Here is a 16,107-nt window from a genome sequence, read left to right as displayed (position 1 = left end):
GTAGTACAGGAATGGGGGCCTGGTGGTATTTTGAAACAAACAGATGGAAGAAAATGTGTCCTTCCCAGAGCAAGACTGCACTTGTCTGCACATACCTCTGTGCACTGGCGCCGAGAGGAAAGTTCTTGGGATGACTAGGTAGGTGGTGGGGTGGAGCTGTCGAGAGTTCAGAGAGCTTTCCTTTCTAAAAAGAGGGGAAACAAGCTACGGAGTACTTGATCTACACTAAAGGGCTAGGGGTCTGTCCAGCTACCGAAGCCTTAAGGGCCAGAGCACAGGGAGAAAGAAAGCGACAAGAATGGAGGAGTTCAGTGAGACACGACTCCGGGATGTACTGAAGGCAAAAGGATCCTCAGGCTGCGAACATTGGACACCAGTCTTCAGGTCCCTAAGTCAGAGGGAAGTAGGGCAGGACAGAGTTCCCAGGGAATAGAGCCCAGAGAGGACAGAGGTGGGAGCTGAGATACCACCCCCTTCCCCCAGGGGCTCAGAGAGGAAGAGACCCAGGGCACTGGAAGATAGACAAAGTTTAGCCAGCCCTGGAGGAGCAAGGGAGAGCTCACAGGGGAGCCAGGACACGCCGATGACCCTCCCCTTGGAAGGAGGGGGACTTCTGGCCACAGGCTCCAACTCACCTATAAAACATGAGCCCATCCTTGAGATTCAGGCAAGCCACCCCTTGCTGTCCTGAGGGCCATGAGGGTTGTGCCCAGCACTAGGGCCTGGTGAGGGGGCAAATGGGGTTGGAATCCAGCTGTGCACCCAGGTGAGGGGCTGCATCTGCCCAGAGGAAGGGGTGCCTGGAAGGTTAAACCGCTCTGATGCTTTCCTCTTGAAGAAGGAAGGCTGAGTCATGCCATTGCTGAGCTGGAGATGCTAGATGCTAGAGGAGTGGACGCAGGGAAGACCCTTGACTCAGAGAGGGGTGTTTGTGGAGGGATACCGAGGAGTGCCTGTAGAAAGTTCTATGAGACTAGCAGTGGTAAGCGAACCACCACCAGGTTTCAGCTCATTAAACATCCTCTGTTAAGTTTCAGTGAATAGAAGCTTACTACCCAATGTCTTCTATACTAATGTGGCACCAAGAAATAGGAGTTTGACCATGGTGGTGGTCTGTCTGGGATTTCACTCCGCACAGCACCTTGTAACAGAGCAAGCATTTAATAAGTGAGTGTGGAATAGAATTTAAACTGATGCCATTCAGCTCCCTGTTCCCTTACTAATCTGGGGGAATTCATACTAACACGTGTGTGGGGGTGGGCTGGGGAGGGGGCCTAGCAGAGGTAGAGAGAGACCAGAGCATTGCTTGGGTATTGAAGTTTTACAGACTGGGGGAGATGTCACTTCAGTAACCCCTACAAACTACCGGAGAACTTGCTACTCTGTACAGTGTGATATGGAGGATGTTAGCATGGTCCACTGTCCAGGTGTTCCAGAGCTGTCCAGATGGTAGAACTTAAGGGAAACCTCTCAGTCCCAGGCAAACAGGATAGTTGATCCCCCAACAAAATGGTCTTGAGCTACTCCCAATCATCCTGTCTGTGGTGCTCTCCCTCATGTTCTGGGCCCCTTCTCACTAACACAGAACTTTCTGCCTCACTCCCTCCACAGCACCTGCCCCTCTGCCTCCAGTCCTACGTCTAGAGCCCCAGATTGCCACAGCGGGCTGTGCCCCACCTCACAGGTGCATGTCCCATCTGCTGTCCGACTTGATGCTCTAGGATGCAGAGCATTTCATGTCAGGGAGGGGAAGGATGTCGGGAGGGGGTGTGGGGAGCATGGGAGAAAAGCAGATGAACTCTATTGTTTGAGCTAGCTGAATGTGGATGAGGGTGGAAGAGCAGCCTCCTTTCAAACTGGTTCAGACAGGCTGAGAGTATTAGGTTTCTGCACTGAGCTCACTTTCAAAGGGAAATCAGAGAATTCAGTTTCAAGTCCTTCCCATTTCTAAGGTGCTGTGGTTTGTCCCCAAGTCTTGTCACCCCAAAGTTAGCTCAAGGATCCTTCAGGTATCTTCTTCTCTCTATTAATGATCTTTATCTACAGAATGCTGCCTCCCTGGACTGTGTTGAGGGGTAGTCAAAAGGCCAATAGACTAGAGAAAAATGGCCTTCGGTATCCATTCTCAAACCAAGCATACATGACTTTGGTTATGTCCATTTGGGATTATTGAAGACCCTGCTCTAAATTTACCGCCAGCGTGGTGTGCCCTGCAGAGTGACGCTCTTACCCTCCAGGAGCATCCTTAGCCAAGAGGGCAGGAGATTGTGGTGCTCACAGGCTCAGCTCCCTTGGGGCTCCCTGGGATACCTGTCTCCTTGACCTGATCTCATGCAACACAGATCCTGTTCATTAACCTAAAATGTCAAGTTTCTTCTCCTCTTTACCCTCACATGATTCTGCACTGTCTGCAGGGAGGAGGTGTCTCAACCTCCTCCACCATCTTTCTCTCATGCCCCTGTGCAGCCCAGCCCGCCTCCCAGTTCCTCACCCCACCCCAGAAATTCCCATGTATTTTATTCTGATTTTTTAAAATCAGAATTCCAGTAACTGCTTGTCTGAGTCACTCGATCCAGTGCAAGCATGTGGAGTGAAACCTACAATAAGAAGAACAACAACAAAACAACTTTCACACGCTTATATTTTGTCTCCACTCCAATTTCAATTTCTTAAGGGAGGAGAGTGTCTTAGATGTTTCTCTGTCACTGTCCAGCATAGAGCAGTACACACAGTAGGCGCTCAATTTTATAGCTGTTGAGTGACTGATCTCTTCAGGCCTTGGGACACCCATTAGTCCAACGAACCCAAAGACTGGGGTGTGGAGTGTGGTGACTGATTAGAAGGTAGCCAACACAGCGAAGGTTGGGACTGCTGGAGATGCCACGGGGTAGGCAGAGACAATGCCCTGCAGTTCCGTCCTCTAGCATCAGCTAGGAGGGGCACCTGTGTGTGGCCACCATGATAACACTTGTCAGGAAATCCCCCTCTGCCTGATCCTCTTCCTTCTGTGTCGCAGTTACCAGCACAACTCCACCATCACCATCACTGCCCCCCTTAATCCCCAGCCCCCAGCACGGAAAGCCCCGTGTTTTCACTCTAGCTGTCATCCTATCCCACAACACGCTGTTTAGGAACATGACCTTGAGACCAGACACCCTCAGAATCCAGTCCCAGCTCTGATGAACTGGCTGAGTGACCTTGGGCAAGTTCTTTAACATCTCTAAGTCTCCAGTTCTTCACCTGTCAAGTGCAGTTAGTAGCATCAGGGTTGGAATAGAAATCCTTGTAGTCCTCAGCACGATGCCTGGCACATGCAATGTGAACAACGGATGTGAACCCTTTTTGTTATTTCTTTCACGGTCACTATGGTGGGTACTATCGCTGCCACCGTCGTTGTTAACTACAAGTAGTACGAGTGTCCCCACTGCCTGGGAGCAGCTGCTCCGAAGCAGCCTTTGCCACGAGTGCTGGGGTGGGGAGGGGGTACAAGCCCGGCCTTCCGGACGTTCCTAAAAGCCCCCAATCAAAATTAGCCTGCTTTCCCCATCATACCTCCAAATCCTTCTTTCACAACGCTCTTCTGTCAGTCTGGAGCATGGGCCCCAGATTCAGTTCTTTATGTAGATTCCTCTCATTGGTCCTCAGCCTCCTTGGGGGCTGGGGCCATAGGTTGGTCGAGGGACTTACACCGTTTGTTGACATGCACACACCAGCACTTGCAGTCTGGCTTAGAACACCACAAGAAACCATTTAAATGATGCCCTCCCATGCTTTGAGGCTAGGGCCCGCCAGGAAGGTGGGGAGACAGGGGTCCTAGAGAAGGAGCTCCCACTGCTGCCTTCTGGGATGCGAGAAGAACACCGTGTGAAGGGAAGACCCTCTGAGGAGCATTCCCGGCTCCATCCTGCTGGCCAGCTCACCATCTCCACCCTCCTCCCCCGCAGTGGGAGCACTGGTCTACCACTCTCTAGCTGATCCAAATGGGTTGAGGCTGCTCAGTTTACTTAAAGGAAGTGGTCAGTGTCCTGCATTAGGGTAGCTACCAGATGCCTGTTTTTGAAGTTATTTTGTAACATTTCACCCTGCCAGGACTACCTGAGCTAATAAAAGGCTGCTCTCTTCTGTCCCCAACTTGAGTGACTTCCTGAAGTGATCTGGAAACTGGCGGAACAGCTCACCCCGAACCAATGAGTGGAACTCAGGGACTTCTGTTTCTTGGTCCCTGGGCATGGAATGTTTCCACAGGGAGCCCAAGGGTTGGGGAAACATTCTCCCAGAGAAGAACTAATGTCTGAGCTCCTAGGATGGGGCGGACAACTTTGGGAGCAAAAACGTGGCTGCAGGAACTGCCCACTGCCTGAAAAGGTTCTCACTGTTGAAAAGGCAACCTCAAGGCACCACTACCCAGTCCTCGCCCACGGAAAGCCCCAGACAATACCCCTGCTGAGGACCATGCAGACTCTGTGGGGTCATTTCCACTATTTCCTGGGGTGTTTTCCACCACTGGACAGCTGGGGTTCTTAGCGACCCAAAGAGTGATGCCTGGAAATTCTGCTTGGATCTAGATCTTTGAAGACACCCCTCATGTTCTTTCTGAGTCTCCTCTTCTCTGGCATGAACACTTTGGCTCTTCAACAAGACCAGATACTAGGAGATGGATTCTCTTGGGAGGAAACCTTGGGTTTTTGGATGAGCCCTTTCTGGATAAAGCCAGACATTTGCCCCTGCTCCTTGCTCACAGATAAGCAAGAAGGAGGCAGCCCTGAAAAAAAGAAAGCTAGGAGATCTCAGAAGGGGATAAATCTCCAGGTCCCTAATTAAGAGCACAGATAAATGCCCGATTAGACCAATCCAGTCTGCAAGGGCAGCATATTCTGCTGGCTATCAGAAACGCTTTGTTGCCACAAAGAGCTTGGAGATCTCTGTTCTACAAATTACCCATGGCTCCTGGCCCTTCAGCACAAAGAAAGGAGATAGTGGAGAGACGCCCTTTTCCGGTGTCCTGGGCTCGACAGGATAAAAGGAGGCAGCACTCTGGGCGCCTCATCAGAGTGTTCTCTATCCGTTGCTGACTGCTTTCTCTAACCCTGTTAACTCCATCTTTCCTAGCATGAATCGCCAACTGAACATCAAGCCTGGTGGTGACAAGGGTGGCTTCAGTGGGCACTCAGCAGTGGTGCTGAGGCAGGCTCTGGGCAGTGCAGCTTCTTACCGTGCAGTTGGCAAAGGACCTGGGGCTGGCTTTGGCAGTCGGAGCCTCTGCAGTCTTGGAGGGAATCGGTGTATTTCCCTCAACATGGCTGCTGGTGGTGTTCGGACTGGAGGTTATAATTTTGGGGCGGGCTCTGAGTATGGAGTGGGGAGGGCCACTGGCTTTGCTGGCAGCATGTTTGGCAGTGTGGCCTCAGGGCCTGTGTGCCCATCCATGTGCCCACCCGGGGGCATCTACCGGGTCACCATCAACAAGAGTCTCCTGGCCCCCCTCAACATGGAGCTGGACCCAGAGATCCAGAGAGTGTGCATCCAGGAGCGGGAGCAGATCAAGGCTCTGAATGACAAGTTTGCCTCCTTCATTGATAAGGTGGGTTTCATGGGAGGAGGATGAGACAGTTCAGTGAGATGTGAGCAATTCCTTGCTGCCGGGGAGTGGACAGGGCACTGTGGATGGAACGGTGGCAACTGGGCCTCAGGAAGGACTCCCCCATCATAACGTCCTGTAAGCTGGGTAGCACAAAGGAATAAATGAATGTGTTGCTTCCTTGGGGGATTTTGCAGAGATGGGTGGAAAATTGAGTAAAGGGTAGCCCCACCTTGAGAAAGAAGTTCTGGGTTTCTGGAGGACAGCTGGACGAATCTCCAGCCCTTTAAAGAAGATGAAGAGCTGGTAGAATCAACACCATTGGGAAGGGAGGGCTCACGGTACAGAAGAAACACTTGGCTGAGTCATCAGGAGGAGCATCTCCTGGGTGCTGAGTCAGGCAATGAAAGAAAGTTATGGCATTTCCTTCTTCCGTGAGTTTTCAGGGATTGGTTTTGTCTAGAAAGCTATGGGATGAGCACTTGCAAAGGGCCTAGTTTGCATGGAACTCCATGAGTGGAGAGTCAACATCTGAGCCTAATGACTTTAGAAAAATCTATATAACCTGAGAGTCAATAGTCTATGTCCATGGACATGATCACTTCCATTGTGGTCCCAGGTACGGTTCCTGGAGCAGCAGAACCAGGTGTTGGAGACCAAGTGGGAGCTGCTGCAGCAGCTGGACCTGAACAACTGCAAGAACAACCTGGAGCCCATCCTCGAGGGCTACATCAGCAACCTGCGGAGGCAGCTGGAGATGCTGTCCGGGGACAGGGTGCAGCTGGACTCGGAGCTGAGGAGCGTGCGGGACACAGTGGAGGACTACAAGAGAAGGTGAGCAGGACACAACACCTATAGGCTGACTGGCCTGCCAGAGCTGGGCTTTCCCAGCAGGCCATGGGACACTTGCCTCTGGCCTCAGGGGCACTGAGCTCAGGTAAGAATGGCCCATCCTGAGTTCCCCTAGCCAGGCAAGATGAGGGCCCTCTCTGGGTGGCCAGGCAGTCCAGGGACAGTATACGGCTGGACTTGGAACTGAGGATGGTGCGGGACGTTGTGGAGGACTACAAGAAGAGGTGAGCAGGTCCCACCAAGGTCATGGGTCATGTTCCCAGAGGCTCCTGGGCAAACGCAATCTCTGTGCCACTTTTTAGGAGGGGAGAGAGCAAGCACCAGGGCCAGGGGCTCACACCCCTCCCTTGGTTGTGGGGGAACAGCCTGCCCTGTTTGATGAGAACTTCCTACCTGGTTGATAGGAAGGAGTTCCACGCTCATTGATCCAGTGACTTGTTCAGTGGCCAGTTTGGGGAACCTAATAGGCACTGGGATATTTTCCTAGCCTCCAGTGAGTGGAATATTAATGAGATAACTCAGGGACATAGTCCTGCCACTCCCAGCCTATGCAGCGCTCACCTCTAGGAGATCCGGCAGGGACTCTGCATCCTGAGCACTTGCCCACCAGTGAGAACAGGAGGTTCTTGGCCCAGGGGACCGAGGCCCCTGCTATCTTCTCTTTTCGCCCACAGGTATGAGATGGAGATTAGTCGGCGCACAGCAGCTGAGAACGATTTTGTGGTGCTCAAGACGGTAAGGGAGTGAAGAGCCTTTGCTCTCTTTTGCATCCCCATCCCAACCAGCTCTGCTCAGGATTCCAGCCCAGGCCTTCTGGGGAGGGGCTGATGCCTGAGTGGGGATGGAGTCATTGTTCTGGCCTCTAGCAAGCTGAAGAGGCGGGATACACAGCCAGGCAAAGGACAGAGACAGACAGGAGGGAATTCTGGTCTGGGAAAAGAGAAACTCTGGTCCAGCTTGGCCCTCCTATGTGACTTGGGGAAACTCATTCTGCCTCTCTGGGCTTTGTTTTCTCCAGTGTAACAGAGCAATATTCCTCTTTCTCTATTTTCAAAGAGTCATTGAGTATGAGAAAAAGTTTTATTCATCCGTATGCTTCCCTTTGCAGGCAAACAATAGGAAATCAGATGGCTCTGGGAGCAGGGACAGGGAAAGCTCATGAGATGAAGGTTGTATTGACTGAATGTTCTGGGTGCCTTTGGCAGGATGCAGATGCAGCCTACACAGTGAAGGTGGAGCTCCAGGCCAAAGTAGATTCTCTGGACAAAGACATCAAGTTCCTCAAGTGTTTGTATGATGCGGTGAGGATGCTCCTGTCTTTCTCCCACCCCAGCCAAGTGAGGGCCTCACTTGGCTCTTCTGGGGAGATGTCAATAAGAGGGATTTAGGATAAACAGAATTAAAGATGTTTTGATGGAAAGGTGCAAAACTCTGCACTGGGAGGCCATGGAAGTGTAGGATCTTGGTCCCCAGAAGCCATATACAAAAGAGACAATCCCACCTGGGCTATGATAGTGATCTTGCACTCAGGCAGAAAAAAATGACCCCATGAGGTCCTACTCAAGCACAGGTTCTTGACTCTGTGAATTATAGGAAATGTCTCCACTGCCCACTGCCCATGAGGGGTGCATCCTGCTGCTGTGAGCCTTCTCCCTAGGCTCCAACATTCAGACCTAGAGCAGGCACTTCTTCCCACCACTTCAGCCCAGAAGACGAATAGGCAACAAAGGGAGGCTAGGGGACCCTGACTCTGTCCTCACCTCTCAACTCAGGAGATAGCCCAGATTCAGACTCATGCCAGTGAAACCTCTGTCATCCTGTCCATGGACAACAACCGGGACCTGGACCTGGACAGCATCATTGCCAAGGTCCGAGCTCAGTATGAGATCGCCCTGAAGAGCAGGGCCGAAGCGGAGGCCCTATACCAGAGCAAGGTGGGCACCAAGGGGATCTCTGTCTTCCGCTAGCCTCTCCTTTCCTGGGAAGGGACACCTCCACCAGTGAATGAAAGAGCTACCTTTGTAGATGTGCTGAATGAAAGAACGGTTATAACCAATGCTTTAACGGTATTCTATTCAAAAAGAATTCTCAGTAGAGACTATTATCAAAGATAAACGAATGGGCATATTCAACAGAGAGGGACAGGCAATCTTCTGACGGAATAAAGAAGAGAGGTGTTTCTGCTGTAGAACAAATGTGTTTCCAGGGATTAGGTCATGTCATCATGGGGCAGAAGGAGAGAGAATAACAAATATGGTGGAGAGTAGTTATGGGAGACCCAGGGTGGGACAGGGAGTGAAGGGGAAGCCATGAGCTCTTTTCTGGACTTCCAAGAGTAGGAAGTGGAAGTCTAGGTGGATTCTGGGTAATGGGAGTTATGCTTAGAGAAGACCCTTTACCTGCGTGCTCTCCAGGGCTTCACACCTGCCCTGCTCTGGCACTCCTCACGTTGTTAAATCCCATCAACAGCAAAGACCTCAGGTTCCGCATCCCCTGTCCTTGGATACATCATCCCCTCTTCTCTGGAGGACTGGGCAAGGGAAGAGGGGAAGATATGAGCTGCAAGCCCTGAGCCAACAATCCCACCACCCCAAGGGTACACATTGCCTTCAGTGTGCCCCTCCTGGCCCTCCACTTGTCACTGAGAAAGGGCCGCGGGAGAATGTATGTCCCGTGAGGGAAGGGACCTCACCGATCCTGTTCACTGCTGCATCCTTAGCACCTGGAGCAGAATCTGGCCTTTAACAGAGGCCTCTGTAAAGAGGTGCTTAATGAGTGGAGAGCTCTTCTTACATTTCAGAAGTGCTTAATAAATGTGACCTGCACGTTTCTTTCATCCAGCTCAGGAAAGATTACAGGCAGGGCAATGAGAAAGGATGGGTCCAACACACAGTTTCCGCTTAGAGATATGGGTGGACTTCTTGGTCGGAAACACCACCACATAGCTGGAAGGATGCCCAGGCCCCGGCTCCAACACATCCTGTTCTGGAGCCATCTCCCCTGGCTGGCCCCAACCATGGAACTGTTTGCTCAGGACCCTTCCTCTACTTCGAATCGGGGGCAGGGGGGTGCAGTCCTGTCTCATAACCAACTTTCTATCTCTGGGAAACCAGATCCAAGAGCTGCAGCTGACAGCAGGCCGGCACGGTGATGACCTCAAACACACCAAGAACGAGATGTCAGAGCTGAATCGGCTTATCCAGAGGATCCGGTGTGAGACTGCAAATGTAAAAAAGCAGGTGGGCAGCAACCTCACAAAGAATGTCAAGTTCTTTGTGAAGTTCAATTTCATCCTCTGTGATGGAGAAACTGGAGCCCACCCTTTAGTAAAAAGCATATCTCCCAGTCTGGGTTTGGGAGCCCCTCAGCCATCCACTGTCCCTCTTTCCCACCTGCCTCTGTACCCGTGGTCGGAGCTGACACTCTGCTAAGAGCTGGGAAGTGCCTTGAGCTTACTTCAACCGACTCCCAGTTTGCAGATAAAGAAGATGGGCAGATAAGGAGAGGGAAGTGACTTGCCCAAGGTCTCCAGCTGGTTATCAACAGTCAGGATGGAAATCAGTTTTCCTCCTTCTTTCCCCCTCTTTCTCAGACCTTTTCTGTGTGCAACAAACCTGCTCTACATCCCCTTCAGATGTGCCCTCTGACAGCAGGTCCCATGCCTCCTCCTCCCACTGGACATGCAAAACACGTGGCGGGGGGGTGCATGGGGAAATGCGTCCCAGGCCCCTCCGTGGCCACATTAAGTTCTTGCCCTCAGGGTGGGGGCATCGTCCTGGTGACCAAGGGAGGACAGCAGCAGATGAAGCCCTCCTGGGTGTCCCTGCCCTGTACCACGGTACCATGTCCACTTCAGCTAGGGAATCCTGTCTTCCCTGAAAGCAGCAGAGCTTAAACACCATGTCAGTGGGGAGATGATATTAAGGGGGTGGTGAATTCTTCCTGTGTCCTCCCCAAAGAACCAAGTCAACTCTACTAGTGATAGAACACCAACATGAAAGAGCAGTGCCCACTCTCCTCCCTGAGTCCCTACAACCTCCACGCCCTATTCAAGCTGAGAAAGGGTGCATTTAGCCAGACCCTCCCTGCAGAGTGCTGGAGTGTTCCAGAAACACTCACTCTTGGTGCTTACAGGTAGCAAGGGTCCCCACTGGGAGCTGTCCTGCAGACAGGAATCCGACAAGAGTGGTGCCTTGGCATGCTGTCCGATCCCTAGAGGCGTCCTGGCTGGGGTCTCAGCATGATTGTCCTGGACCTGGTGTCCTTTCAACCTGGAGCCATTGGTGGCCTCCAACCACAGGGACTAGACAACTTTGCAAACATCACGAGTTTCTTCCTATATTCATGAAATGCAACTGCTTCAGCAGCTTCTCACAGAATATCCATCTGCAACAGAAAATAGAGGAGGCCTGGCTCTAGCTCTGCCTCTGCAGCCTTACTCGCTGTCACCTCGGGCTTCATCTGGGAAGTGAGGGGGTTGTGCTACCTAACCCAGAAGATCTAAAAACTATTTTGCGTTCTGATGATCTCCCTGTTCTTTGGCCTTTAGTGCGCCAACCTGGAGACGGCCATCACTGATGCCGAGCAGCGGGGCGACTGTGCCTTGAAGGACGCCTGGGCCAAGCTGGACGAGCTGGAGGCAGTCCTGCACCAGGCCAAGGATGAGCTGGCCCGGATGCTGCGTGAGTACCAGGAGCTCATGAGCACGAAGCTGGCCCTGGACATGGAGATCGCCACCTACCGCAAGCTGCTGGAGGGCGAGGAGTGCAGGTGCGGGGTGGAGGGGAATGCTGGGGAGAAGGGGCTGTGGGTGGCTCTCTGCTGGGCTGGGGACATTTGGGAAGTGGAAGATGAAAGAGATGAGCACAGGGTGGTGGTTTGACTGGGGAGCTCAGCTGCTGCTCCCTGCAAGGGGAGCTGAAACACGAAACAGGCAGAAGAACAAGTAAGATCAGACAGATCAGATTTCCTCACTGGCTTTGGCACATATAAGCCGTGGTCCTGGCAGATCATTTAGCGTCTCTGCATCTCTATTTCCTCACCTGTAAAATGGGATTATAATCTCCATCTCACACAGTGTTTTAAGGATGAATTAAAATAATATACATGGTAAAGCAGGTGCCCATCAAGGTTTAGCTGAGGGTAGACACTCGCTGAGGTTTTATCCCTCTCTAACTTTCTGTCTTACAGGATGTCTGGTGAAAACCCATCCTCCGTGAGCATCTGTAAGTACTCCTGAGAGATGGGTTGGGTGGGGATTCTGGCTGGATGGGAAAGTCGGGGACCCCAGGGTAGGGTGATGCCCCCTCCACTCATGGTCTCCCCCAATCTGGGACTTTCTGTTACTGTCTTTTGAAACTTCTCTGTCTTCAAAGAAAACCTACTTCCCTTTGTCCCATGGCAACAGTGCTGAAGTCATGCCCACCCCATTTCCTCCCTGTCTCTCCCCGGGGCATTGTCATCGAGAGAGAGAGAGAGAGAGAGAGAGAGAGTTGAAAATGTGCATTTGGGGGCCAAACGGTCCAGGAAGCTCCAGGAGGGCAGAGATCACGTCTGTGTCATGTGGTCCCCACCTTACTCAGAGCCCGGCACACCACGGCGCTCATTCATCTTGGTGGTATTCCCTGACTGCTGAGGGTTGCCGGGGACAGGGGGGGATGGTTCCTTTTCTCACTGACCCTTACTGCCCTTCCTCTCTGCTCTCGGCCCCGCCTCCTCAGCCATCAGCAGCAGCAGGAGAAGCAGCTACTACCACCCCAACTCTTCGGCCAGTGCCGACGCCGGGGCCAGCAGCGTCGTGGGCAGCTCTGGCAGCACTTGGGCCGGGCAGACCAGGGCCAAGGGGGCACGCGGGGGAGACCTCAAGGACTCCCAAGACCTCAAGGGCAAGAGCTCCTCTGCCAGCGCCCCAGCCGGGAAAGCTGCCTGATAAGCCCCGGGGGCCCCCTCCCCTCAGCACCCGGGAGAAGGGATGCCCTTGCCGCCTCCACCCAGCCCAGAGATGTCTACTGCCTCCCATTCTCCCACCGAGTCCTGGTATTGTCTGCAGTGCACTCAGCCACCCGTGCTGTGGTTCCCCTCACTGTCCAGCTCTGACTGGCACCATCGCCTCTCTGTCTCCTCGGGTCCTGTGTGGACTCTGTGGCTTCTTGTTTTCCCTACTGCCTTCAGCTGACAGGAGGCTTTGGAACACAGCCTATAATTACCTTCTTGGCCCTGGGAAGCTGTGGTCCTCCCCAGGGGCGGGGAGGGGGGGAGGAATAGTCATGTTCTGCGCTTAGGCTGAATCAGCAGCTGTCTGGGAGGTCCCGCCCCCAACCCCAGCTTTGGGGTGAGGATGGAGATGTGTGCCCAAGAGGCGAATGGTCAGCCAGGCTTTGCCTGTCCCCTCCAAAAGCTCTTTGCGGAATGACCCCCTTATTCAGGAGAAAAAGTGTATATGCTCAGACTACCAGCTGTACCCATCTTTGCGAAGCCAAGTGACAGAGAACTGGGGGTTTCCTGCCACCTTGTGTCACCCACCCACTCCTCTATTATTGGTAAGAGCTGCGACCCTATGATCTGTGGCAGCTACGTGCCAGGCTCCCTGCATGCGTTGCCCCTCGTGCTTGCCCAGTCTGCAGGGTGGGTGCAATCGGCATCCTTGGGACAGAGGACAAGCCCCAGCCTCTGAGAGCCTGTAGAACCTGCCCCCCTGTTACCCACTGAGTTCCCCGGGCCGGGAGTGGAGCCCGGGTCTGGCTGACTCCACGGTCTATATTCTTTTCGTGGCATATCACTGCCTCTGTAACAAAGGGAATTTTTTCAAACACTCGGTTCTTTTGATGAGGGCAGCATGATTATGTTGCCTTTTGGTCAAGGACTGTGGGTATGTGATTTATCTTTAGTCCTCTCACTAGGATCGTACCCTGCAGTGCTTGTGATTCTCAATTCCTGTTGCTATGAGCTGTGTTCAGTGAGGGGAGCTTGATCTATCTCTGGTGGTACTGCCCAGCCCGGAAGTCATGGCTCTTGATGTAAATATTCCTAAGAATATTCCTCCTTTGCTCTAGTTAAAGACTCTGGATTTCTGCTGTATAGTCAATAAATTGCCCTTGGGTGATATCAGTGTGTGTCTTGTCAGTGTGTCAATCTTACCAAATAGCCCACCCCCTAACGATAATGGGCCCCGCCCCACACACGTGCGCAAGATTTTAGGGAGTCTGGAATCGGATCAGAGCACGCTGCTCTGGAGGTGATCTCAAGGCTGATGGGAGAGATGGACATACATGCAAAGCCATGTCCTGGTACAAATCAGGGAAAGGAAGACCCATGTAGCATTACTGAGAAGGGACCAGAATGCAGAAGCTAAACAAGGAAGGCCTCCTGGAGGAGGAGGAAGTTTAAGCAAATAACTAGAAAGATGAGCACATAGATTCCTGGAGAGAGAGAACTTAAATCACACCATCACAGTAGGTTTGGGGACAAGTTTTGTGTGCTTATTTTGGTGAGGGTTGGGAGATCTTAGATTTTCTGAAGTGGCTAGTGGAGCTGGGTGGGGTTCTGATAGCTTTGGCCTGCAGAATTCAGCCCTCTGATGGGCTTTCTGATCCATCTAGTAGCATGGGTGTCCTAAGCAGTTTGCCCCTCCAGCCCTCAGGGTAACAGGGGTTAGGCCTTCCGAGGGCGGGGCCTCTCACCCCAAGCTGCCTCCTCCATAGGCCTCATTGTGCCTTTCATGTATTATGGAGGTCCTCTTCTGGTGTGCCAAGATGCAATAAACCTTGGGAAACACAAGAGTCCAAGAGTCTGGTGGGCTTTCTGCCCAAATGCCTCCCTCTGATGTCACTGCTGTGGTCACTGTGGGTACGGGGAATAGTGCCCTGGGAGTTAAGGGGATTCTGTTCTGGCTCAGCCACTAACCTGTCACCTGTTACACTCAGACCAACTGATGTGAGCTATGGGCCTTTTCCCCCTGAAAAAGGTACACAATTATGTCTACCTGTTCAGAGGTTTGCAAACCCCCCAAAGCCCATCCATGGACTGATTCCCTGGGTCATGAACCCCAGGACCACCCTAAGGCCCTTCCCAGCATTGATGCTCTGCCTTTCCCCGAAGACCAGATTCCCAGTGATCCAGTAAGAGGGCTGTGGGGAGGGGAGGTGTGGGTGGGATCCACAACCTGAAACAGCCTTTAGAGGAACCATGAGCCATCCATGGGGTTGCCTCCTCCAGGACCACAGTGCTGGTATGCCTCTGACCATTGGGTTATGAGGCTTGGGTGCTGTGCCCAGTCCTGGGTGCACAGTGAAGGACTCAGAGGCTAGGTAGATGTGATTTGGGGAGACTGAGGCAACATGTCCTGTGCTGGGTATTGAGGAGGGCAGAGGGGCAGCCTCTCTGGTTGCGGTTTATCTGCCTGAGAAATGGAGAGATTCTTTGTCATCTGGGGGGCTTAATTAAGATCCTGAGAAGTGCACAAGGATGACTGTGCTCTTGAATTTGAAGTTTCCTTTGAAGCCCAAGAGAGCAAATCATAGAGATAGGACCGTGGTCACCAACTTCAATTCTGTGGGTCTGACTTCAGCACACAGGGCAAAAAAAACTGGAAGGAAGAGGTGTGCGTGGAAGTTTTGATTGGAGAGCTGCCCAGGGGAGTGAGGGAGTGTCCACACTGTCTGGGAGGGTAAGCATCCAGTTCATTTGCTCTGTGTAGACCTCCAATGAAGGTCCACTTATGGGCTGAGTCATCTGTCTGGGTGATGTTTATGCTCACAGTCTTTGGGCATGGAGACTTTCATTCACACCTTTCATTACTTGAACAACTCTTATTGCTCCTTTGACATTCCGTCTGGGTACCCACTCCTCCTGGAAACCTTCATGAATCTTTAGGCTGGGCTGAGCGCCTGTTTTCTAGAACCTTGCAGTGTCCACTACTCACGTCCAACATGACATTTCCACATGCGATTGAGATAATCTCTCTGTGTGACTGATTCTTTCAGTGCCAGACTTGGGGGCCTCGAGGGCAAGGACTGGCTTTATTCTTTGCTGGGTTTTCCACTTAAGGGAGCTTCACCTAACAGAGACAGGCAGGAAAGAGTGCTCATAGGATCTTCCTAACTAGCACAAATACGTTTAAAAGATTTGGAGAAGTAAAACCATATATTTGTGGCCATTTTGACAAGGATGCCAACACCATTCCTGGACATGCTGGGACAATTGGCTATCCACATGCAAAAGAGTGAATTTGGACTCCCACTTGTCATCATATACAAAAGTTATGTCAAATCAATCAACAACCTAAATATAGGAGCTAAAACCATAAAGCTCTTAGAAGAAATAAAGGGATAAATCTTCATGACCCTGGATGTGGCAAAGGATTCTTAGATATGACACCAAAGCACAAGCACCAAAAGAAAAAATAGAGAAAGTTGGACTTCATAAAAATTTAAAAATTTCTGTACATCAAAGGACACTACCAAGAAAGTGAAAAGAAAACCTGCAGAATGAGAGAAAACATTTGCAAATCATATATCTGCTGAGGGTCTAGTATCCAGAACATACAAAGAACTCTTAGCACTCAACAACAAAAGGACAAACAACCCAATTAAAACGTGAGCAAAGGACTTTAATGGACTTTTTTTCTAAGAAAACATATAAATGGTCAAAAAGCACATGCAAGGATGCTCAACATGACT

At 51.8% G+C, this 16,107-nt stretch overlaps 1 protein-coding gene across 1 annotated transcript; it reads left to right on the top strand.

Annotated features, from left to right (window-relative positions):
- Window positions 1–5,110: 5,110 nt before the first annotated feature.
- Window positions 5,111–12,530, top strand: KRT74 (keratin 74). The gene is made up of 9 exons (XM_006745821.3): window positions 5,111–5,581; window positions 6,198–6,412; window positions 7,105–7,165; window positions 7,636–7,731; window positions 8,203–8,364; window positions 9,544–9,669; window positions 10,980–11,200; window positions 11,621–11,655; window positions 12,151–12,530. The coding sequence occupies exons 1-9, from the start codon at window positions 5,111–5,113 to the stop codon at window positions 12,357–12,359; spliced, it is 1,596 nt and encodes a 531-aa protein (XP_006745884.2). The 3' UTR covers window positions 12,360–12,530.
- Window positions 12,531–16,107: the final 3,577 nt, after the last annotated feature.

Source organism: Leptonychotes weddellii, chromosome 5 (assembly GCF_054177405.1).
Source record: "Leptonychotes weddellii isolate Sample4059 chromosome 5, ASM5417740v2, whole genome shotgun sequence".
In the NCBI taxonomy this organism is placed as follows: Eukaryota; Metazoa; Chordata; class Mammalia; order Carnivora; family Phocidae; genus Leptonychotes; species Leptonychotes weddellii.
Note: the sequence above shows the minus strand (reverse complement) of the source record. Positions and strands in the feature narration are given on the sequence as shown.